Genomic DNA, 25,955 nt, shown 5'->3' with positions numbered 1-25,955 from the left:
TCAGATAAAGGAATCAGAGGTAAAACAACAGCATGGGTATAGAACACTTGGTTCGCCAAAGGTCATGGGGTTTGAAAGTCAGTCAGAAAGTTAAAGCGGTTCGGGGCCAGTTTGGGGAAGCCAGTCAGAACAAACCAATGCAGTGGAAAGATCTTCAGCAAGAATGCTATCAGCTAACCACCATTTTAAACTGACAAATTTTCTTTGATTGAAACAGTGACAGAAAATTTGTTTGTTCCAGAGGAACTCGCTGTAAGGGAAAAGCAAGCACTAATCATGTTTGACCGTAAACTTTCAGGACCCTCCTGGAAAATGTGGCTTAGTTAAAATTCAAAACAATCATGATGTAGCATAATTCAGCATAAATGTATCCCAAAAGAATATAAGTTGGTTTCAATGTTTGCATGTTTAAGATAAGATTCAATTAGGAGTTTTCAAGACCTTCCTGGATAATAGGATGTAGTTAAAAACCTTTTTAGATAGCAGGACTTGGCGGAAGTAATACCTTTAAAAGATACAGCTTAGATCTATAATAGTCAGTTGTCAGGACCTCCCTGGATAATAGGACTTAGCTTTCAAATTTTTAGTAACAGTTGGAAGAATGATTCAGTTTAACACTCACCCACGTGCCCAACTACCAAACTGGGGCAGGAAATTTTCTTTGTTTTATCTGTTTTGCTGAAGTCAGGAGCCCGCCTGGAGAGCAGGGAATACATTTCAAGTTGAAGTCAGGAGCTCGCCTGGAGAGCAGGGAATACATTTCAAAGTCAGCCGTCAGGAGCTTGCCTGGAGAGCAGGGAATACATTTCAAAGTCAGCAGTCAGGAGCCCGCCTGGAGAGCAGGGAATACATTTCAAAGTCAGCCGTCAGGAGCCCGCCTGGAGAGCAGGGAATACATTTCAAGTTCAGCAATCAGGAGCCGAAAATAAGGGAGTACAATTTAAGTTTTAGCTTTCAAATTCTTTATTTTGTCTATTTTGAAGTCAGGAGCCCGCCTGGAGAGTAGGGAGTACTTTCAAGTTGAAGTCAGGAGCCCGCCTGGAAAGCAAGGAATACTTTCAAGTTTAGCAGTCAGGAGCCCGCCTGGAGAACAATGAAGTACAATTCAAGTTTTGCTTTTCAAAATTCCTGTTGATATTCGATAATGTGATTCGTTTTACACTTACACATGGGCCCACATACCCAAACTGGGGCAGAAAATTTTATTTGTTTTGTCTATTTTGCTGAAGTCAGGAGCCCGCCTGGATAGCATGGGAATACATTCACGTTTTGAAGTCATGAGCCCACCTGGATAGCATGGGAATACATTCACGTTTTGAAGTCATGAGCCCACCTGGATAGCATGAGAATACATTCAAGTTCAGCGAGCAGGAGCCCGCCTGGATAGCATGGGAATACGTATCAAGTTCAGCAGTCAGGCACCTACCTGAAGAAGGGGAAGACATCTCAGCTTACAATTCAAGGGGATAGCAAATGGATATCACCGAGAGAATGGAGGACAACAAGAAACACAAGAGCAAGTTTGAAGATTTAGATAGAATTTTCTAAAACATAGATCATAGTCTAGTCTAGCTTCTTTTATTTTTGACATGGTTTAATAAGGGGTTCAGTAAGCAGCAGCAACAACAGTGAAAGCCCAGCTTCGAGGTAGTCCCAGCTACCAAACATTCCTGAACTACACTGATCTGATTCCTTTTAGCCAAGGATATGTAGGCAACCTTGGAAGCATGGTGCAGTCAAATATTTCAAAAATGCTTCCCACGGAGTATTCAAACGGGCAAAAATCGCTCGTATCCGCTCACTTTATCTTTGCACGAAAATTCTTCGTGTTTCCGGGCAAAGAGGGGCAGCTGTAAGCACGTGATTTTTGCCCTATATGAATCACTCCCATAAATTCAAAACAAAAGTAATTTCTTTCAGTGTTTGTAATTTTATGGATTTTTGTGGCATTTGTTGTCAATTGTTCGCATTTTGTTTGTGCGTTTTAACTAGTGAAAAATACAAAATAAAATGTTGCATTTGCATTTAGGGTTAATTTTACATTTTAGGATTAATTAGAAAATTAATTATTGCATAAAATGGAAAAATCACAAAATTAGTTTAATTTGCACTTTTAATTTTAGATTTGATTTTGAGTAGCTTTTTTTTTTTGTTAATTTGTTTTTAATTAATTGTGTTAATTATCATTTTAGGTTTAATTAGTTTTTTTTGTTCTAGGAATTAATTTTGATTTTAATTAAATTTCGAAAAAAAGGAAAAAAAAGGAAAAAAGGAAAAAGAGTTTTGAATAAAAAATGAAAAGGGTTGGGCCAGTTTTCAAACTAAACTCCCAGGCCCAAATCTTCCAATGTGAAACCCATCCAAACTACCCGAAACGCAGCCCAAACCCACGCCCTGACCCGGTCTGGTTCCCCCCACTCAACAAAACGACGTCGTTCCAGTTCCCTTCATCTTGACCGTTGAACGGGTCTGATCGGACGGATCAAAACTAGGGAGGTAAGGATATTTATATGTCCAAACACTACCCTACCCCCTCATTTCATCTCGTTCAACCCTCCCTCCCGAGACTCTCAGCAAGAACCCTAACCCGCCGCCCCCTTTCCCCACTACTTCGAGCCCGGCGGCAACGCCATAGACCACTCGAATCCCCATCAAAATCAACATCACAACACCCCATGGCTCCCTCATACCAAATCTGGTACTCGTTTCCCTCGAATCTTTCCAGAACCCGTCGAATCTTGATTTGAAGTGTGAAACCCTAAGAACCCAAAATCAGATTTTGTGCATGCAAGGGCTATTTCCTCGATTTTCCTGAGTGTTCAAGGCCGATTTATCACGAAACAATGATGGTCGCTGGTTCTTGACAAAGAACAAGCTATTAACGTTATTTTGGGATAAATTGGAAATCTAGTGTTGGTGTCGAGTTTAGTCGGTAAGCTTCTTTATTTTTTTAGTCCATTTTTGTCACTTCACCATCTTCCTCTTCTTTTCTTCTCCTTTTTCTTTAATTAATTTTTATTCTGACTAAAAGTTGATAAAAGTTTTAAACCTAGGTTTTCATTTTGGTGTTCGTATTTATTCTGTGTGTTCTCCAATTTTCTTTTCAAACTTGTCGTCAGTTTTGTTTGATTTGTGTATGTTGCCTGTTTAGCTTTATTTAGGTCACGATTTTTGATTCTTCTAATTGTATAATTAGCTGTGGTTGATTAGGTAATATAGTTTAATTATAGTTCATTAGTTAGCCTAAAAAGAGAAATCAGTCATTTATCTAGAATTTTAGTTTAAAAATCTCCCAAGTGATTATTGATTCATTAAAATGAGCTTCTGATTTTGTTTGGGTCTTGAGGCTATTCTCGACCCCACTGCAAAAGCCTTTTAAGTTTTGGGTCAAGATTGACCCATATCTGCTTTGGGTTCAGGGGTAAAAACAGGGCAATTAAGGGTTAGTTTGGGTAAAAGACATAGGGAATCTTGGTGTAACTGACTAGGGAAGCTTCTAGGAAGCTGGGGTTGGGGTTATTCTGAATTTCTAGATTGTACCTCAAGGACCCCTAAGCTAAAACAAAGAACTCAAAAGGGGGGTAAAGGGTAAATAAGTAGTTCTAAGGGCTGTCCTATTGGCTGGGCCTATAAGAGGTATCATTCTTGCCTTTCAAGGCAATAGAAAAAAAGAGCAGAAAATCCGGAAATCCTAGACAGCTAAGGATACAAAATTTTTACTGTTCTATTGAAAAATTCTTAGAAATTCTTGTGATATTTCCTCTGTGTTAATTTCTGAATAATTGAAGGGTAAAATGGTTTGAATCATTTGGTGTCTAAGTGTTTCGATTCATTTCTGGTTCAAATTTTGATTGCTGGGTTTGGAGTCGATTTTTGGGTTGATTAATTCGTTCTCTGGGTTCAAAACTGGTTGGGAAAGTTGGTGTGTGCTGCTGCCTTATTGATGATCTTCTTCTCCTTTTTCTTTTCCATTACCAAGTACTCTTCGACCTTCTGAATGTATGAGATGCAAATTTGGAAAGCTATGACTGTTTGAAGATCTCAGAAATGAACATTGTTTTTGAACCATGATTGTTAGTTACGTTCAGTTTTCTCCTTAAGAATTCCTGAAGTAGTAATGTGATGTAATAATGATTTTCTTACTGACTCATTTTTAAGGTAGTGGCAGTGTGATGTGTCTTTTGGAGTTTTATGTTGCAATTTGTCTTATAGAATGCATGAAACATATTAGCTCATTGAATCCTGCTTAGATTAGTATACTGATTTCTCGCTATTGACAGATAACGACTTACATGTACATGCAATTTAGTTCATGAACTTTTAGCAATAGGATTGGTTGTTTACAGTTCCTCTCCTCTTATATATGAAAGTTGAAAGACGGGTTTAAATTAGAGTTGTAAGCCTGAAAGCCATAAGCCATTTTTAGATGTTGAATAAGGATTTCAAGCTGGCATGGATTTGAATCATGAGGTCTTAATATCAAAAATGGTTCTAATGAGGATTTCCTTTTCTTTCTGTGTGTTCAAATTTTAAAATGATGATTTCTTCGTAGTTGTGTAAGCATTAAAATCAGTAGTTTTGGCGTGTATTTTCCTGAGAATAGAATGATTCCAAATAGTACGTGCGACCTCATAGGCTCGACTTCGAGCCACTGTTTTGTGTTTTGCCCAGTTTTCTAGGTTGGGCACGCCTGAGGCGTCCGTTTGAGCATCAACAATACAGGTATTCACAATTGGGTTTGGGCCAGCCAAGCCCAAACATGGGAGGAAATTGAAATTGGGTCTTCGCCCCTTCTAAATCATTGTTTTCTAAGTATGTAATAGGTTTAAATCCACTTAGCGAATGAAGGTCGGTACTGTTAATTTAGGTCTTAACCATAGATTTCTTTCGATTAGTCCATCTATTAGATTCGAGGTGCACCAAACCAAACAAACCTTAAAATACACGGCCCTCTTGTGATTTAGATGTAAGCAACAAATGTTTGCAGTTTGCTTTAGGCTCATTTAATATACCACCGTGATTGTGTATATGTTCGCGTAACATAATTACGATTTTTAAAAAAAGACTAATTCGGAGTATGCGTTCGCACAACTTCGACTAAATTTTCTTATTAATAAACAAGCGATATTAGTTGTGGACACGTTCGCGTGACATGATTTCTGACCAGCCAAAAGAAAGGAGTATACGTACGCGTAACTCAGTTCTTTAATTACGAATAGATCAAGTGTTTAGAAGCGGTTAAAAAGAGGTAAGTGCACATAGGTTCTAAAACAAGTAACTAGACAATTTAATAAGCCAAGTATGATCAAAGCGACCGTGCTAGAACCACGAAACTCGGAAATGCCTAACACCTTCTCCCGGGTTAACAGAATTCCTTACTCGGATTTCTGGTTCGCGGAATGTAGTACATAGTTAATCTTTTCCTCGATTCGGGATTTAAGTCGGTGACTTGGGAGACCATAAATTATCCCAAGTGGCGACTCTGAATCTTTAAACAAATCGCGTTTTGATTGTCCTTTAATTGGAAAAACTCCCTTATATTTATACCTTTTGCGGGGTGTAGTTAAAAAGGAGGTATGACACATTCCATAACAAATTTCGTGGTTAAATCTAACTTTCATCGAAACCCTAGATTTGGCTCTAATCCCATGATTTTTCCTTAATCTTTGTGTGTTAATCTACCCAAGACTCAAGTATTAAACTAGAAATAAGTGGGATGAACTTACCTCAAGATGCTATGTGGAATATCTCTCTTTGGAAGCTCCCAAATCGCCCAAAAAATGGTGGAAATGTGTCAAAAATGACACATTCCCGTATTAAATGAAGGCACTTCCTTTAGCGATTTCCGCACCTGCGGTCTCGCTTCTGTGAGAGGGGGTCCGCATCTGCGGAATTGGGCCAGGGGGTTTGGAGCGCTTCTGCGGTATTGGAGCCGCTCCTGCAAAGCCGTTTCTGTGGAGAAGGAGCTGCATCTGCGGTTCCTAGGTTCCTCCCCTTGGCTGCTTCTGCGATGAGTCGACCGAACCTGCGGTCTCGCACCTGCATCTGACCAACCGCAGGTGCAGTTATGACAGATAGTTGGAGCTTCAGCTCCTTGCCAATTTTTCCAACTTCACTCGAGCCTCATCCGATTGACGCTCGGGCACCTCGGGCCCCGTCCTAACATACCGACAAGTTTGAAATCATAAAATAGACTCGCTCGAACCCTCAAAATGCTCGTAACAACGCCAAATCTAGGAATCACTCCCTAAAACCAATTGAATCAAACTTATGAACTTCAAGTTCTTTAATTTACTTCTAACGCACTCGAAACGTACTTATACTACTCGGATTGAGACTAAAGTTTGCGTGCAAGTCTTAAATATTATATTGGACCTGTACAGGGCTCCGAAACCAACATACGGTCCTGATATCAATATGATCAAGCATTATTCAATTTCATTAAATCCTTAGAATTCCAGTTTAACAATTTCTAACAAAAATTCATTACCCAGGTCCCATATTTTCCTACGGACCCTTCGGGACCGTCAAATCACAAGTCCGAGTTTGTTTACTAAAAATGTTGACCAAAGTCAAACTTAGCCTTTTAAGAAAGTCTTAGGGAATCAAGTGTGCCTATTTCAACCCAAACTCTTCCAAATCCCGAACCAACAATCCTCGCAGGTCATAAATTAGTTAAAGCAAGTGCGAGGAGTCTTATTTAGGGGGGCGGAGTTCTAAAAAACAAAACGACCAGTCGAATTGTTACAAATGAATATAAATTTTAATATTATTTTTAAAAAATGAGTTATAAAATAGTATTTTAAGAAAAAAACTAAGTTCCTGAAAATCATAAATACTTATCTTATTTAGTTAATGCATTAAAGGAAGAAATCATACCCTACAACGTCCTCTCATATCTTATTGAATTACCATTATATTATAGAATTTTATTAAAAATGCATGAATACTCGAAAAACATATGTTTATATTATATGAGAGAATTATTATTCAATATTTATCGATAGTTATTTAATGCTGAAATATCTTATTAACATTGATAAACTATATCTAAGATATTAGAATTGTGATTTAATTTTATTATATATGATCGGCCATTTTTGAATAATGGAACCATCCACTTATTTTTCATCATGTTCCTTTCTTTCACCTGCACCTTATAATTGTATAAAAATTGGATACTACACACATATAATTTACAAAATAATAAAAATTTTGAACCATAAAGAAGAAAAGGAACACGTATGACCTTGAACGAAATAACTACATGTCCACAAAGTAATGCGGAAAAATTACCTATTGGCAGCATAATACACTTTGACATAGTTTTTAAATCTTTTGCTAATAACTCTCTATCGAGATGATCATCTTAGCTTGCTCCAACGGAAAAGAGGCCTTTAAACTCAAGAAATTTAACAATGTCATACATAAGAAAATAGTCTAAAGGAGCATACTCAGAAGAAATCGATTTTAAAATTAAAGCACAATTTGTTTGAAGTAATACTTGTACCTCTACCTTTCATTAATTGACTCTTGAAAAAAGAATTTATAATAAGTAACTTCATATCTCAAATTCTACGGATGAATAATTTTTGAAAATAAATTACCATATCCTAGCCGCAGAAAGCACATGTGTATATCCACATCCATTACTAAAACACAGATTTTAGCGACAGATAATTCTGTAGCTAAACAGAAAAATTCATCGGTAATCTCATTCAATGACGAATTAGCGATAAATTATCAAGAAATTCTACTAGCTACGAGCGACTTAGCGATATATTAGCGATGAAATTCATAGCTAATTCAGTTTTTTTTTATAGTGACCACACATAAAAGAATTATAGTTATCGAAGAAACTAATAGATTTGGAGGAAAAATAGAGATTGACAAGTTTTGAACGATAAGGTTATTTTCCCTTGATTCCTTCTCACCTTTTGTACATGAAAATCCGTACATGAATCTTGTCTCCTATTTTTCTAGTATTCTATAATACATGTACAACCTAAACCCACGCAAACTTGGTTTTGATTTACAAAAATAAATCCTTTTAGCTTCCAACTCTAAATCTCGTGAATCTCTCTAACATTATGTCATGTAACTTAAATAAGGAAATTATTTATATAATGCAAAATTCTAATGGATTTTAAAGTCTTAAATATTAGGATTTTTAAATAGTTGAAAGAAGGTTAGATTTAATAACTAAAATTTTAGTTGATTAAGAATCCTAAATATTAAAAAAATAATTAAATAACTATTTTGTCTAGTGCAAAATCTATTTTTAAAGAGTAAAAAGGGCGAACAACATTTTGATAATGACTTCGTACTTTTAATATACGAAAAAGGACCAAAATTATCCCTAAACTATTGAAAATAGAGCAATTTTGTCCTCCCTTTGATTTTGGTATCAAAAATATCCTTATTGTTGACAAACTAGCTCACTTATACCCTCAAAACTAACGGTACTCCACATAGGCACAAAGCATCTAAAACGAATTATATTTTGCTAAGGTGGATCTCCACCGAGGATCGACATTATCTTCTCAAACCTAAAGAAAACCATGGCCGACCATCAAAAATTGCACTAGGAGGAGAACCATCCACAACGACAAAGAGCCAAATCTACCTTTTCACCACCAAGATATTCATTGCAGCTGTCGCAATTCTAATAACGTAAAAAATAACTTTGAATTAGAAATTCAAGATGTGAAGTTCAAAATTGTGAAATGCTTATCTAATCAATTCTTCATCTGCAAAACTAAAAACAAAAATATCAAACAACATTAATTATAACACATAATCCTTTAATAGAAGTGTTCACCAAATTCAACATGTCATTCAGATATAGATGAAAAACAAAGAAATAACACCCACTACAATAAGACAACTCATGACCGTAGTCCACAGAGCTCTACTGCTGAAAAAAGGTAACCTGTCATTATTAATAGTCCACCAGAACACTGAAGGTGTCGACCTTCTCCATCACCTCTAAAACACTACCAATGAGCTACACTCTAAACCCATTTTCAAAAATTTAAATTTCTTCGTGAAAAAGCTTTAGATTTGGCTGGCAATATCGCCCTCAGCACAAACCCCGACTAGAAAACCTTTAGATCTGGACAAGGCCTTTCTGGCGCGAGTTATCTTTTTCCGCCTAGGTTGCTGCCCCTTTTTTCTGGTATTAATTGGTGATTCGTGCAAGGAAGAGAAGATGAAATAAAAGAGAATCAGCTGGAATAACTGGCAAGGGGTACTGGTGACGTCTTGGTGGATAAACAGCAACAATGGTGATTTTTGGAGTAGTTGAATAATTATTATTATCCTCCAAAATTAAAAGAAGATACTAATATCTATCCTACGTGGAGATCCAATTCAGCCACAAATAATATTTTTCAGGTGCTTTGTGCCTATGTGGAGTAACCGTTAGTTTTGAGGGTATAAGTGAGCTGTTGTCAACGGTATGGACATTTTTGATACCAAACTGAAACTGAGGACAAAATTGCTCTATTTTCAATAGTTTAGGGATAACTTTGGCCCTTTTCCATTTAATTTAGTATAGATATAGATATAGATATAGATTATTGAAAGATTTTTTAACTTATTCAAAGATAGAATTAAACATTATAAAAAAAAGTCAACTATAATTTTTTTACACTAAAAAGAAAAAGTTAAAATTTTCTGAATATTCTTTCTAAACCATTTTAGGAAACCAACAAAGATTCTTGCTTGGTTTCATTAATAAATATTAAAGAATAAAACATAGAAGTGCTCGATGGTTGTCAAATTATCATTGCTATCATTCACCAACTCCAGTAAGAGAGTGAAAAGGTTAAAAATAACAAGGAAAAAAATGCATTACCTGGTTGAATTAAATCTAATTACACCAACCATTCCGTGTGTAATTTTATTCGGTATAACAATAATAATATATTCAGTGTGGAAAGAGCCGTGTGTATGAAGACCATCGGTTCAAACAAACATAGTCACAACAACTTGTAAGAAGAATAAAAAGAAGCAATAATAATAATAATAAAATAATAGCAAAACCAAAACAGAAGCAACATAAGGTAGTAATAGAAATTTAGGGATAAAGGAACCAAAATGTGATTCTTTTGAACTCAAATAACAAAAATGTGTGAAAAAAAGTTAGTGACCAAAATATGTATAACGCCCTTTTAAAGGGTGCTATACCTTAACGGTCGTTTGCCTAGTTAAGGTATAGCACCCTTTTACTATAATTTGAAAAGACAGGCAGTATAGAACGACCAAAAAAGCTCGAGTGGAGCCCATTCGTCCCACAAAAAAGTGAAGATTCTCGGTCCCCCATCCTAACTAAGGCATTATCTCATTGTGGGTTGCTCGTTTCAGTTCCAAATCGTCAAATCTTCAACTTTCCAAAAACCTTAAATCGAGGTATTCCGACTTAGTTTTTGTTAAAACTCGTATAAAAAATACATATTAGTTATTTTTAATATGTTCTTTGTTGTTTTGTGATTGTTTTGTGATTTAACTATTTTGTTATTTTTATCCGGACTATGATATTAGCGTGCTAAAAATTAGTAAAAATAGAGAAATTATTGTTGTTAAAAAAATATTAACTAGTTACTTTTTACTGTGATATACGTATTTTCGTGAATGTTTTATGATTAAATTTATTTGTTGTTTTTATTTGGTTTAGATTATTTATTTGCTTAAAGACTAGTAAAATAGATAAATTATTACTTTAGTTCCCTCCAATGGTATCTTGTGGCCTAATGTAGTGCTTGTATTTGTAATGTAGAGCCCTTTTAGCATAGTGAAATGTAGTTCTCTTTAGCGTAGTATCCTTGTAGTTATTGAAATTAATCATTTTAGTATCACTTATACCCAAAAATACGTCAAAAAACTGATAGTTCAAACACAAACTATGTCCAATTCTAGTCAACGATCGTAAGAAAATAACACGAAAAAACAACAATATTTCCCGGACTAAGTATGAGAAAACAACAATATTTCCAGAATACCTTGGTGTTACTGGACCTCAAATATCGAGCCTGGAACCCATATATAAATATTTAATAATTAAATCTTGTATAATTATAAAAATTATTTATTTAATTATATTATAACAAAAATATATAATAATAAAACTAACATATAAAATAATAAAATTAACATATAAAATAATAAAAATAACATGTAAGATAATAAGACTAACATATTAATTAATAAATTAAACATTTAAAATAACATACATGTTGATTGATAAATCAGAAAAAATTTCTCATCATGAATACAAGAATTCAGGATATCTTGGTGCTACTGGACTCAAATATCGAGCCCAAAACTCATATGTGAATATTTAATAATTAGATCTTGTATAATTATAAAAAATAATTATATAATTCTATTATAGTAAAAAATAAGTGAGTAATAAACAAAAATATATAATAATAATAATAATAATAATAATAAAACTAGCATATAAAATAGTAAAATTAACATATAAAATAATAAAGCCAACATGTAAATTTTCTCATCATGAACACAAGAATTCAGGATACCTTAGTGCTACTGGGCCTCAAATATCGAGCTTGGAGCCCATATGTAAATATTTAATATTTAAATCTTGTATAATTATGTAAAATAATAAAACTAACATATTAAAGTAATTACTAATGTAATTAATATTATTTAATTTACAAAAGACGACATGTAGATTCCGCCTTTGCATCCCGGACCTGCCAGCCTGAAGCTACTGTCGTTACAAGGCGATCATAGGTCGTCCTACATATGGGAGGGACAGTTACTTGCCCAAACGTTCCGCACCAAGAGAGAAGATGATATGTGGGGCTTTCTCAGGGACCACCCTCTCTATCCTCGTATAGTCAGACGCTTCCAGGATATGGGCTTTTATAGAAATTTAGAGATCAGCCGGCTGCAACTGGATTGGTCGATGATCACGGCCCTGATAGAGCGATGTCGATGCACAATTCCATTTGTCCATTGGCGAAGCCACTATCACGCTTCAGGACATGGAGGTCCTGTATGGGCTGCCCGTTGATGGACACCCTATTGCTTTGCCGCCTGGCATGAGAGAGTATAGAGGAGATCAGTACCTGGATATGTTGCAGCGGCTCACGGGTTTTCAGCCAGCGGATAAGTGTGAATGAGTGGCCGCCCGCGGCTTGTACCGCCACCGCCCGCTTGGTATACCACACATTACCAACGGGATGATCGTTCCAAGGTGGACCAAACATATATGACATGGCTGGAGGCGCAGATCGATACTTGGTACGTGCGACAAGACCTTATTCCGCCACCCCTTCACCTAGTCGGACGTATGGTGAGCATGATTATATGGGCTGGTACCGCAGCGTCACCTGACTTTTCGTCGTGAATCCCACTTATTGTGCTGGCGATCGGTACGTTCCATACGCCGGGAGGCACGAGGCACTAACCTAGATTCTGTAAATTATATTTCACATGTTGTGTAGGCTATTGGCCTTCATTTGTTCCACCAGTTAAGATTGCAGATGCAACAACATACTGGTGAGGGAGCGACCATTTTGCACGAGTATGGACGACAGGTTACAGATTTGGTTGTCGGACATTGCAGCAAGCCCGAGATGATGAGCGCTTAGGGCACGAGCCTGCTTATGTGGTGCCATAGTGGTACTATCGTGGGGGCACTAGTACAGCCTGAACGTGGTTAACGTGGCAGGCGTGGCCCACGAGGTAGGAGTTTCCCACGAGGTCGTGGGGTTCGGTGAGGAAGTGTTCCCCAGCAAGGGGGCGTTGAGGCACCTATTGAGGATGTTGGAGTTGATAAGCCAGGTGACCACCTTGATCCTAGTGATATGCCTTCATTTAGCCTGGGGCTTACCACCCTGATCCTAGTGATATGCCTTCATTTAGCCTGGGGCTTACTCCAGGGACTTCGTAGGTGACCCCGTCAGCTCTATTGTTGATCGCGGGCACATGCATTACCTCACATAATTTGGATGCGTATTTTTCTGACTCTCTAGAGGAATCGACGGTTGCTGATATTCGTCCGGTACGAGTTGTGGATAGTGGGCGCCGGCTGAGTTATGGCTCATCATTGAGGGATGCTAGGGATCTTTCACATGTGCATGTATGTTTGTATTACTGTTAAATTTAAATTTATTTTTATCTCATTGATTAACTATAAATATATTTATGTTTTTTTATTAAGGCTTCATCCTCGCCCATCATGGAGGCCACTATGTGCGATACTAAACTGGCTGGGACGGATGATTATATTTAGGAGCCCGACGAGACCATGGTAAGACAATTTTAAATTTCTATGACTTAACACATACATTACTAATATACATTTCATATACTAAAATATCTTATTATTCTGTAGGTTACTGCTGGACCGACGACCCCTTCTACCGAGCCTATCTGCCCTACTGACAATCATATTGCAGCGCATCCTCAGATAAAGAAGAGACGTGATGAGGATGATCCTGATAGCGTAGCCGGGCAGGATGGATACGCCTCAGGTCAACGACTGCATTAAAGCATACAGAATGTAGGACACATTGATTTTTTTTTTTGTATTTTATGTACATATGACATTCAGTAAATAATAGCAACTATTTTTATTATTTACATCATATGTGCATTATGTTTTTATTTCTCCGGTTCTTCGTTATTTTAATACTACAACACAAACAAAAATATAGCAACTTAACATAATTTAAATTCAGTACAACTAATGTAAAATACTACACTCAACACATACATGTATTTGTTTAGTCACTACCGCTTAGTATTCTTTGCTCCAACCACTTAAATTTCTCTTCTATTTTATTTTTTTCTCATCTGCCTCTTTTAGTTTCTCCTGCAGTGCTGCAATTTCTTGTTGCATTTCAGCGATCTAGCGTTGGTATTCAGTTTTCATATTCCAAACATACTGCAGAATTAATTTGTAGTATTCCTGGTTAATGGTTTCATCATTCCATTCCTCAAACATACAATGATTTCTGTCATTGCCTCCAAACCTGTATACATACATATAGTATCTGCTCCAACATAACCATAGGACCAACATTCCTTCAACATCGCACGTTTGCCACAATAGCACCTTGGTTGGTCATTACGTCCAGACATTTGATAATGCAAGAAAAATGAGAAATTTATGGAAACTTTTGCTATTTGTTTTGGTTAAGCGCAGATAATAACTAAAATGCACTAGTTATTTATAGGCAAGACAATCCACATAATGTAGTATTTAACTGCTCTATGCTTCGTGTGTTAAAGATTCTTTCGAGTACAAAACAGCTTTTGCAGGCGAGTAGCTTTTTACGTCAACAAGACAACCCACATAACGTAGTATTTAACCGCGCTATGCTTCATTTGTTAAACATTCTTTCGGGTCCAAAATAGCTTTTTCAGGTGAGCAGCTTTTGCAGGCAAGCAACTTTTTACGTCATCAAGACAACCCACATAACGTAGTATTTAACCGCGCTATGCTTCGCATGTTAAAGATTGTTTCGGGTACAATACAACTTTTCCATAAGTTATCTTTTGCAGGCGAGTAACTTTTTCATATTTGTTAGAAATAGTATAAGTAGGTTTTATATAAAATTTGAAGTCATTTAATGGAGATTTAGACTATTGTTGAACAAGAATTGCAACTGAATATCGTGGAAAAAATTTGCCTACAAACACTTGCGTCTTTTCTGAAATTTAACTCAAATCTTGCTCAAATATACTCCAAATCACTTCAAATTTAAACTTTTAGATCATTTACTTAAGATTATTATACCGAACTATTAATGTTAAATATCAATAAGATTTAACAGCAATGGAAACATAATTTTATTTTATACATTCTTCAAGATAAACAAGTTCATACACTTATTACAATCACATTACAAACAAGATAAACAAAACACTACGTGTTTCCTTGATAGTTGGGCATAATAGATAAACTTCCACCAGGAGCTGGATTACCACCGCCACCCAAACCAGCTGAAGGATATTTACGACGATCGTGTCCTGTTTGCGGGCATATGCCACATTTACGCGCATAAACAGTATCACCAACATTCATTTGATTCCGTATATGCGTTCTTTTTTGTACTTGTAGCTTACGCAAATACTCCTTGTTACACACCATTTTAAATGGTTCCGGCGGCAATGCTCAGCACCCACTGGCTGCAACTGCCCACTATAGATGTTTATGTATGCAACAACACTATATTGTTTATAAACATAGTTAGTTGGCCTTAAACCTGTATGTTGAAAGCACTTGATGGCATGTGAGAATGGCATGTGGTAGATAGACCATTTCTCACAAGAACACAACATGTTGGCTTCATTTACGGTATGTATATTATTCCCTCAATTTTGATGGATAGCGGCGCGAACTTCAAAAATATTTTGCTCATTGCAATACTGTAAAATGAATGCCAATGTGCTCGCCTCCTGTATTTCTCAAATCTTTTTATTGAGTTTGGCACAAATTCAACACCCTTCTCCATCAATTCTGATGCACCTCTATACCTTTCAACAAACCTCTCTACCATTTGTTTGAATGACATCCACACCATGGCAGTGACAGGCAATCCACTTGCAGACTTCAATAACCCGTTAAAAGACTCTGACATATTTGTAGTCAGGGTTCCCCATCATATGCCATTATCCGCATGCAATGTCCACTTGTCAAGCTCATGTCACATCAACCAATGATAGACTCTTTCGTCTTCCTACCTGATCGATTCCATGCGCCTCCTGAATTTGCACTCCTAGTGATCAGCTACGACCATCCACATTAAATCTTGCAAGTCCTTGTTGAGATATTTCTTCTAGAAATTGGACTTCAGGTGCCTCACATAGTAACAGTGGTATGCATACGGTTCCTTCCATTCAGGAAAATGTTGTATAGAACTTAAAATACCGCTATGTCGATCAGATATTAGACAAATACCTGAACATTATTTGATAACGTGCTCCTTCAAGTGGTTCAAAAATAGTGTCCATGTTTCTTGGCTTTCATTGGCACAAATAGCAAAAACTGGGGGAAATATTTGTCCATTAGCATCTACTACAATTGCAATCAACAGCTTAATATCGTACTTTCTATAGATATGAGTACCATCTATGGATATTACCAGCCGACAATACACAAAACCATCAATTGCTGGTTTAGATGCCCAGAACACGTATCTGAATATATATTCTGGTATTCCCGGACTCCGCTCAAGCTTCCATTCAACAACAGTCCCGGGGTTAAAGTTTTGCAATGCGGCCATGTATCAGGGTAAGGATGCAAATGACTTATCCTAGTCACCATAAACAATTTCAAATGCACGTTTGCGCCCGAGATATGCCTTTATTTTGGTAATGGTACACCCATATTCCTGGTGGATGGATGTAATACACTCTTTGATCTTGTACTTTATGGACGCTTCAATGTATGGAATCAAGACAAGAGAAATCTAGTCAACATCCAAGTTGAAGTGATTCCCACTGAATGTGTCCATTTCACAACTGTGGGTGCCAATATATTTACCCACAACCCACATTTGTTTTCTTCTTCCTCGCACGTAAACTATCTACGACAAACAACCTTATATGGAGATGACTCTCATACCGTCATCTCACGACACTCTTTTACGCTGTACATTTTCGCTGCCCTGCTTAGGCACGCTTTATCAGGAAAAAGGATGCCCTTTGACAACACCGTTGGTCTAGACTCACCCCACATTGCTAAACAAATTTCGTCAAGATCCCTTGTGAGGGCATCCACATCCGGCATACTTGGAAAATGATCAAGGTAGGTAATCTCCTTGAATGAAACGACACGTGGGACTCATACACTTTTGGTCTAACAGGGGGTGGAGCATGCTCCCTCATCAAATCAGGTCCAACATTCTCTTCCTCCCCCTCATCACCCTCATTAGGGAAGGGTGTTTCATCACCGGACTCATCAGCATTGTTGTCATAATCACTATTCTCTTCTTGACTTAGTGCATCTGCCAGATCCCGATTAAAAATGTCATCTTCAGGCAATTGAGTCAGGACACGACTGTAAGTACGTGATTTTTGCTTCACGGACAATCGCTCCAAAAGAAAACAAAAATAGTGACAAATGACTCCGCTGTACAATTCTTTCGATTTTTCGTGGCATGTGTTGTTTAGTCATTTGTGGTTCGGTCCATGTTGCATTTGATCTTATCAATCAAAATACAAAGTATGTCTGTCATGGTAATCAAACCGTAATTCGGTCATTGAAAGAAAATTTAAAAAATATATATATGTGCATCGTCCGTTCTAGGTTGTGATTTAACTTGCTTAAACATTTTAATTTGGCGTGATATTGGTGTTGAAGTGTTACATTGTTGTTTGTTTTAATTTCATTTGTTTTATTATTTATTTGTTATTTTTAATTTTTTGTTTTAAAATTAGAAAACAAAGAAAAGTGATAAAAATTGATTTGGGCCCAAGAAATGAAACAAAATAGGCCCAAAACCACGTCCAAGGACCCGGTCCAAACCAGGCCTGCCCAGGCACCTCCCAAAACGACGCCGCATCAGGCGTCTGATCTGAGCCGTTCAAACACACCCATCCAACGGTCCACATACACACCCGTAACCCGACCTGTTTAGCCGGTCCAACCCAACCCATCACTTAAACCCAAACGACCCCGTTTTAATACCAAACGACCTCGTCTCACCCCTCACCATCAGATCCAAGCCGTTGAGATCATCTGATCCAACGGCTCAGATCTAAACCCCTAGACCATATATAAGCTTTCTATCACACCCCACGCCCCTTAATCGAACCCCCCCTTCACTCATCTCCTTCCCCAAAGCCTGAAACCCCCCAAACCCTAGCCGCCCTGATTCCCCTTTCACCAGAACCCGGTGGCATGAACGCCGATGACCCCCTCTTGAACACCCTAAGACCCCCTCACTCTCCTGAACATGGATCTGTTACTCCCTAGCCTAAAATCACCTCCCATCGTCTTGAATCTGGATTTGAAGATTCGAGACAAAACTCGATCTATGCCAAACCTCACCATCTTCATACCAGACACTCCCCTGACCTCCTTCGTGACCAAACCAAGCTTGGTTTGGTCCGAATCTACCCACAACTTCTAAAAACCAGATCTGAAAATCCAGACCTTAGAACACATGAACCTGGGGAATCCGGCTAGCCTTAACGGGGGTTTGAGGTCTAATAGACCTTAATCAAGGTGTTCTCATGTGAGAACACCCTGATTAAAGTTTGTTCGGCCTCAAAGGGTCAAAGTTGAGTCAGATTTGGTTCAGTTTTGTTTGGACATTTTTTGGTAAGTTTTCTTTTCCTTTTTGTTTTATTCAACTGCTAGTTAAGTTGTCAGCATGTTTCGTTGTGTATGTTTTGTTATTTTCTTTTGTTATTTTCCATTCGGATTTCTTCCATCTATGTCAAAGACCTTTTATTGGGTCAGTTGATTTTCTGTGTGTTCTGAATGTATTCTGTGGTATACATGATCGTCAATTAAATTAGTCGTCAAATGAGTTAATTCATATAGGTTCCCAGTGATTGAACAAAGTTGTCTGAAGTCATTCGGGACTCTATACGTGTTGTTTATATGAACGATTGATTGTTATGTGTTACGATTAATATAGTCGAGTCGATGTATGTCGTCAATTAGTTTCAGTCATTAATGGTAACAACTTGATCCGTGTTGTTTATTTCTACTGTGATCGTATTTGAATCCCATTAGGAACTGAATTGTATTGCCTATTGGTTTTGTTCAAAGTTGAATTAAAAGAACATCTAGGGGGTAGGTTATAATGGCAGTTCAGACTTTGAGCTTAAATGGATTCCATGTTCACTTAGTTCAGATGGTGGGCAGCATACGTATGGTCAGTTGTTTTGGATTAAAATAGCCTGACAGCGCATGCTGTCAGATTATATTCCTGCTGCCCATACTTTGGTTAAATAAACAAGAGATTAGGACACTTTAACAACAAAAAAAGAGAGGGGTTGTCAGGGATTTCATGGGAGTTTTGTTATTTAAAATGAGTGAGTGGAAAAACAACAGGGAGGGGGAATTTTGAGTGGTCAAACAGACTGTAAAGTATTAAGGTTAGGCTATAAAAGAGGCAGACTTTCCATTAGAAGGGAGATTTTTCTTTTTGAGCCGAAAAGAGGAGGTTCTTCTGGAAAAAAAACTTAGTCTTGAGAGAGGTCTTGTGAGTTAAAGGAAACTGAAAAACTATAAGGAAATTTCCAGAAACACTGTAACCAAACACTGTCTGAAAACTACAGAAGAATTCATATTGGTCAAGCTGTCTTGGCCAAGTTCTGTTGTTTGCCCTGATTGAGCTGCTTGTGATTGTTGAACTGCTGGTGTTGCTGCATCGAATACTCTATTATTTCTTTTGTTTCACTACTCTTTTCTGGGATTGCTTGTTTGGTGCTAGACCATCTGTTGGTTTTCTTTGTTATGGAAACTGTTGCTGGTTGTCTGTGGACTGTGGAAAACACTTGTGGTTGTTGGTTTGTTGTTGTGTTGTTGCTGTGTATCTGCTGTTGTTGTGTTTGTTGCATACTACCCAGCTGATCATTCCTTTCTTCTTTTATTCTTTATACCAGGTACACAACCAATACACTGTCAAATGTAACTGGAAAATTGAGCATGAATACCAAAAGAAAAGACCTGAAGTTGACTTTCATACATAGATTGTTACATTAGATATCATGTACTGTATAATAATTTTCATTCCTGTGTTGACAACAGAAGTAGCCTGTATGCCCAGTGTATATCAATATAGATTAGCTGAATGATAGTTTATATATGTATGCTGATAGGTGAAAATATTCTCAATGAAATAGGTTGTATCTTAGACTTAGTTTAACTTTGTAGTATGTCTTTTAATGTAGGCCAAGCATGAAAATCGTACTCTACTAGTTAAGTTCTTTCCTTTCTGATAAACTGCTTCATATAACTGGTAAACCATGTTTTAAGACAAAGAATACGGAGACTGCAGTCTCAACCTCACGAAGGTCGAGCCCAGGTCGAAACAGACCAAGCAGGCCTGCATCGAACAAACAATGGCCCAGGTCTGGTCCATCACGCATGGGCTGGATTTGGGCCCTTAATTTTTGCTCGGCTGACTGTGTACGTGGCCGTGCTTCTGATTTTGTGCAAGCACTCGGAATTCTGTATAGATAACTTGCAAGCATGTAATTAACTAGGGCTATCTACTGTTTTCAATTAGTAGAGACAAACGCAACAAGAAACGTAGTTGCTATAGGATATCCTTTTAAAATAAGGACGAGATGAGCCTCGACAAAAAATAAAGAAAAACGCACAAATTGCGGGGCCCTTGTTAAATATATATATGTTGAAGCATTCAGTCCCTAAGGTGGGTCGTTTAGCAAATCTCACGACCCTCCCGGAATAATAACGCGATAGCCTCTTTAAGCGCGCATTTAATAATTTTACCTTCTTAAATTCGGGTGCACATTTATGTGACCCAAATCCAAATCTCGACGGATTCGAAATGTGTTTCTAATCACGGGTACATTGATTGTGACGTGGTTCGAGATGCATGTCCATGACGTCGCAAATTCCTTTTAAAAATAGAACGAGACGAGCCTCGACAAACAAAATGTACAAAGCTGCGGGGCCCTCTAGATGTATGTATATATTAAAGTATTTAGAATTCGGGATATGCCGTTTAACGAATTTTTACGACTTTCCCCAAAATAACAAGACGCTAGTTGCTTTAGGCGCGCCTTTAACAATTTATTTTCCTTAATTCGGGTGCACATTTATGTGACCCAAATCCAAATCTCAACCGAGTCGAGATATATCGATAACCACGGGTACATTGATGTAACGTGGTTCGAGATATGTTTTCACGACGTTGCAATTCTCGTAAAAATAATAATAATGACAAAAGCGGTTAAAAGATAAAATTTGCACATGGTTCATAATTGTATTTAAAATCAGATAAATAAGCCGAATATAACAGTTGAGCGACCGTGCTAGAACCACGGAACTCGGGAATGCCTAACACCTTCTCCCGGGTTAACAGAATTCCTTATCCGGATTTCTGGTACGCAGACTGTAATATGGAGTCATTCTTTTCCTTGATTCGGGATTAAAATTGGTGACTTGGGACACCCTAAATCTCCCAAGTGGCGACTCTGAAATAAATAAACAAATCCCGTCTCGATTGTCCTTTAATTGGAAAAACTCCCCTGTACCCTCGCGGGTACGTAAAAAGGAGGTGTGACAGCTCTGGCGACTCTGCTGGGGAATTTACCCAGAACCACTGGTTCAGGGTTAGAAATTCGAGCTTAGATGAATTGTTATATTTGGTTTTATCTGATTCTGTTACATGATACATGCATAATGTGCTAAATGCTGTCTTTTACCGCTTTGATATTATCTGAACTGTATATAAACTGTGCCGAAACCCTTCTCTTCTTACCTCCGGGGAGAAGCTCGCTGGTCGAGACTCCCTATTCTGTTAGTGTCAATACCTGAAATAAGAAAGAGGTCGGACAAGTTACAAAGCCGGACGATCTCGCGGGTCCCCGGTACGTAGCCCCCTCCTCGACTCGAGTTGTCCGCTCGGGTACACAGTCTAGAACAAATACCCAGGTTGTGAACCTAGTATAACGAAACTTCATGCCGGATCCCTAGTAGGAACGCTTATTTGCATCATGTTGCATTTGACTTAGGGGACTCAACACAGGGGTTGGGTCCGTCTAGGACTAGCAACCTGAAATAAAAAGACCATCCTGCTGCATCCTATTTGTTTTGCGCATCTATTTGCTTCAGTTCCGCATGCTGACCGGTTTCTAAAAATAAAAGGGAAAAATAGGAGCGTAGGGAGATAATTACTTCTTTTGGAAAAACCAATGTCCGAGTAGTGTCGAAAATAATATAAAAATTACTTCTAGTTGGATTTTTTTTTTTAAATAATAATAATAATAATAATATAAAAATTTTCTTTTTATCACTTTCAAAATCAAAAAAAAAAAAGAAGGTATTTATTTAAAAGTAAAAAAAAAACGAAAAATTCATAATTCAAAAATGTTGTTTCTTTCGTAGTACCCCTTTTATAAACTCAGACTAATAGTCCAAATATTTCCTAAAAAATAAATATTTTCTTTAGTCTTTATCTCTTTTCAAAAGAAAAAAAATAATAATAAAAAATATATATTCTCGTTTTCTAGGTTTATTTGATTTTCTCTATTCACGATATCCCGAACTACGCCGGTTTGATTCTCACCGGATGTGAGATACGTAGGCAACCCTAGTCGGGTTCAACCCCATTTTTGCTAAAATAACCAAAATCAATAAATAAATTAAAAAAAAGAAAAAAAAGAAAAAGAAAAAATGTGTCAAATTTTAAAAGAGTCATAAATAAGTCAGGTGATGCTGTTTTGTCATAAATAGCCGAATGTTCCCGAAAAGGGACGCCGGAAGGCTGACTTTGCATAAACAGCCACCTTTGGGTCTTGTTTAGCATTTTTGTCCAGTTGACCCACACAGCCTTAAAATCTTCGTCCCCGAAGTGTTTAAAGGCCGTGTTCAAAACTTGATCCCCTTTGTAAAATATTTTTGAGTCAAGTCATTTTGTTAAAATCACCTTAATAAATGTGCAGGATGAGCACGATGCAAAATGAACATTTTTCAATAATGACCAAAATCCCTGTCAAGTTACGGCTATGGTGGAATGATCTAGGTGTTGAAGGACAAAATGAGGTCAAGAAATATCTGAAAGGTCTCGTGGGTTTGTTGGAAATCCAGCCTCGGGGAGATATCATAAGAGCTTTGGTTACCTACTGGGACCCGGCGCACAATGTTTTCCATTTCTCTGATTTTGAACTCACCCCGACTTTGGAAGAAATGGCCGGGTACATCGGGAATGCTGAACTTCCGTTGAGGCAAAAATACTTGGTCGCCCCAAGAGTTGTCACGGTACATCGGTTCCTAGATTCATTGAAGATACCCAGAACGGTCCACAACCCGGATCTGGCAGCCGGATTTTGTACTCCATGCTTCATATATGATAGGTACGGTCATGAGGGGGGATTCAATAATCCAATCAACAAACTGTGCAGCAAAGGTGTTCGTCAGAAGTGGGACAAACACAGACGGGTAGCTTTCATGATGATGTTCCTGGGCCTTCTGGTATTTCCAAGGAAAGACGGAAACATTGATTTGAAGATATCCGGGGTCGTCAGCACTTTACTCACGCAAAATGACAGTACTCTCGCACCTATGGTGGTATCTGACATCTTTCGAGCTCTTACAGCTTGTAAAGCTGGGGGAAATTTCTTCGAAGGTTGTAACTTGCTCCTACAGATATGGATGACCGAGCACCTCTGCCATCATTCCGAGATTTTGAGCCATGGTTCCCCGGAAAAGACTTGCATAGAAGAATCTTACACGAGAACCAAAGAGATCAGTTTGCCCAAAGGAGTCCTGGCATGGACCTCGTTCTTTCAAGCTCTTACTGCCAGCCAAATACAATGGACGTTAGGATGGTTGCCTGTTGATGAGATCCTATATATGTCGGCAGCTAAAACTCATTTCTTACTGATGGGACTTAAGAGCATTCAACCTTACGCACCCTGCCGAGTTTTGAGGCAGTTCGAAAGATGCCAGACAGTACCTCATGAGGAGGATCTTAGCACTCAAGCAGTTGAGATAAGTCCTAACGGACAATTCCCAGAAGCGAAGATTCGCCAAATCTGGAGTGAGTGTCAATATTTGAAATCAGATACTTGCGTGCGGGATCGAGCCAAAGGGGAGACGGCGCCAGGTTACCTTGCAATGTATAGAAGGGAATTTGAGCATGAAAGGCCGGCTAAGAGACCCCACATCCGGAATTTCACCGAATCATCACAAAGGCAGTGGGATTGGTTAGCGAAGGAAAGAGGCTATTGCGCCGAAATCAGCAGGTTGAAGCGACAAATGGAAAGCTTGAAATATAAGCACAATGTGCAAGTTGCTACCAATCTGGGAGAGCGGAACAGGTTAATTCAGGAAAACGAAATGCTCAGAGCCCAGATCAAACAGATAAGGGTGGATGCAGATAAACAGCCAAGGCATCAATCAGACGAACAACTGATAAAAAGGCTAAAAAGTGAAATCAGGGAATGGCAAGATGGTTTGGAGAAATCCGAAAACGTCATAGCAAAGCTCAGGGCACAGTGGGATACAAGAGTAGATAAGCATCGCCGATACCTGAATCAATTGGAAGGCGACCACGAGAAAACTGTTGCTAAAATGAAGAGAGAGATGGCTACACTTGAAATCAAAGCAGCTAATCAGGCCAAGGATCTCCAAATTGAGAGCAGATACTGGTACGACTTGTTGGCCCGAATGAAGTTAGAAGTACGGCAACTGAAGAATCAGCATATCCATGATGCTCAGGTATTCAAGATGTGCAGCGATCAGATAAAATGCCTACTTATAGAGAAGAAGAAAACCAGAAATAGGATCAAGGCCATTGCCCATGCCATCACCCGACGATGTCTACGATGTGAGAACATGACCAGCGTTACCATCCTCTCGGCAGTGATGAGTTATGTCAAGAAGACCATGCATGAGCTGGAGCAACTTGAGAGGGATCTCGCACCTAGGACCGCGGCAAGGCCGAACGACGCCCCGCGGACACCAATTTTCAAAACCATAATGTACTCATAAGTCAAAGTCTGTATCTTAGCACTTTTTGCTTGTTTTTTTTATCAGGGTGATTTCTGGTCTATTTTTGAGTCTAGGCTTATTTTCAAAGTTTGCTCTTTCGTTTGCAAAATGTAGTTTGTCATAGGCCATTTCAACAATAAAAGGTTGTTTGCTTTTATGCTCATTTGTGCAGAACTACGCCTGGTTTGATTCGCGCGGTGACGTGATGCGTAGGCAATCCCCATAAGATTCGACCGCTCTTAATAAAGAAAGAAGAGAAAATACAAAAATAAATAAAAAGGGAACAAATGAGCAAACCGGGATGACGCATGTTGTTCGAAGTGAAGCATGTAGAAACGGTTAACTGCCTAGGAGCATTGCATCCTCTATGTGTTGTGATCAAATTTGTTAAGCTCTAACGCTAACAAAGTTTGTTGTTGTCTGATCCAGACAAGTTAGTTGTTAAAGAACTCTGGCAACACACTCCTATCAAACCAGATCCAAAGGACCGATAGCAACAAGCATGACTACTTCAGAGAATAGTAATGAGGAAGAGAGGCCGATGAGCCAGTTGCTAAAAGAAGCGATGGAAAAGATTGAAAGGATGGGACTAGAGATGAATGCAATGCAGCTAGCCATAGCCAAAACACAAAAGAGCCCTGAAACACTGGGACACATGCCAGAATACCCTCACTCCGGCCCTTCCACAAGCCGCCCAAATCCCCTTTATCATCAAGAAAGAAGCCCTCATGATTCCCAAGCTCCACCACCCCATCAACCTCTCCCAACACCCAATATTCCCATTTTTGTGGGACCAACATCAGCCCCTTTGCAAAGAACGACCAGTGAGCCATTGTTTCAGGCTCACGATACACAATACTATCCCCCCGAGCCTACGTTTCATGCCCCCGAACCACAGGCTTACAATCCACATTTGGAATTGCCGGCAGAGATTGAGAAGCCGGCTAAGGCCCCTGAACAGGATGAAGTATTGAGAAAGTTCAAAAGCCTGGAGCAGTCCTTCAGGAACTTGCACGGGCTGGGCAACCAAGTCAGCGTAGCATACAAAGATCTGTGCCCTTTCCCAGACGTCCAACTCCCGGCTGGGTTCAAGATGCCTAAGTTTGATTTATATGAAGGACACTGTGATCCCATGGCACATTTGCGGGGATTCTGTAGCAAATTGAGAGGGGCAGGCGGCAAGGATGAGCTGCTGATAGCTTATTTCGGCCAAAGTCTGAGCGGATCTGCACTGGAGTGGTATACCAGGCAGGATTCCAGTAGGTGGTATACT

The 25,955-nt window shown here is 38.4% G+C and overlaps 1 protein-coding gene across 1 annotated transcript; it reads right to left on the bottom strand.

Annotated features, from left to right (window-relative positions):
• Positions 1 to 15,947: 15,947 nt before the first annotated feature.
• LOC138883901 (uncharacterized) lies at positions 15,948 to 16,265 on the bottom strand. Its single transcript, XM_070164619.1, has one exon. The coding sequence runs from the start codon at positions 16,263 to 16,265 to the stop codon at positions 15,948 to 15,950; it is 318 nt and encodes a 105-aa protein (XP_070020720.1).
• Positions 16,266 to 25,955: the final 9,690 nt, after the last annotated feature.

This window comes from Nicotiana sylvestris, chromosome 12 (assembly GCF_000393655.2).
Source record: "Nicotiana sylvestris chromosome 12, ASM39365v2, whole genome shotgun sequence".
NCBI lineage: Eukaryota > Viridiplantae > Streptophyta > Magnoliopsida > Solanales > Solanaceae > Nicotiana > Nicotiana sylvestris.
This window is presented reverse-complemented; position numbering and strand designations above follow the sequence as displayed.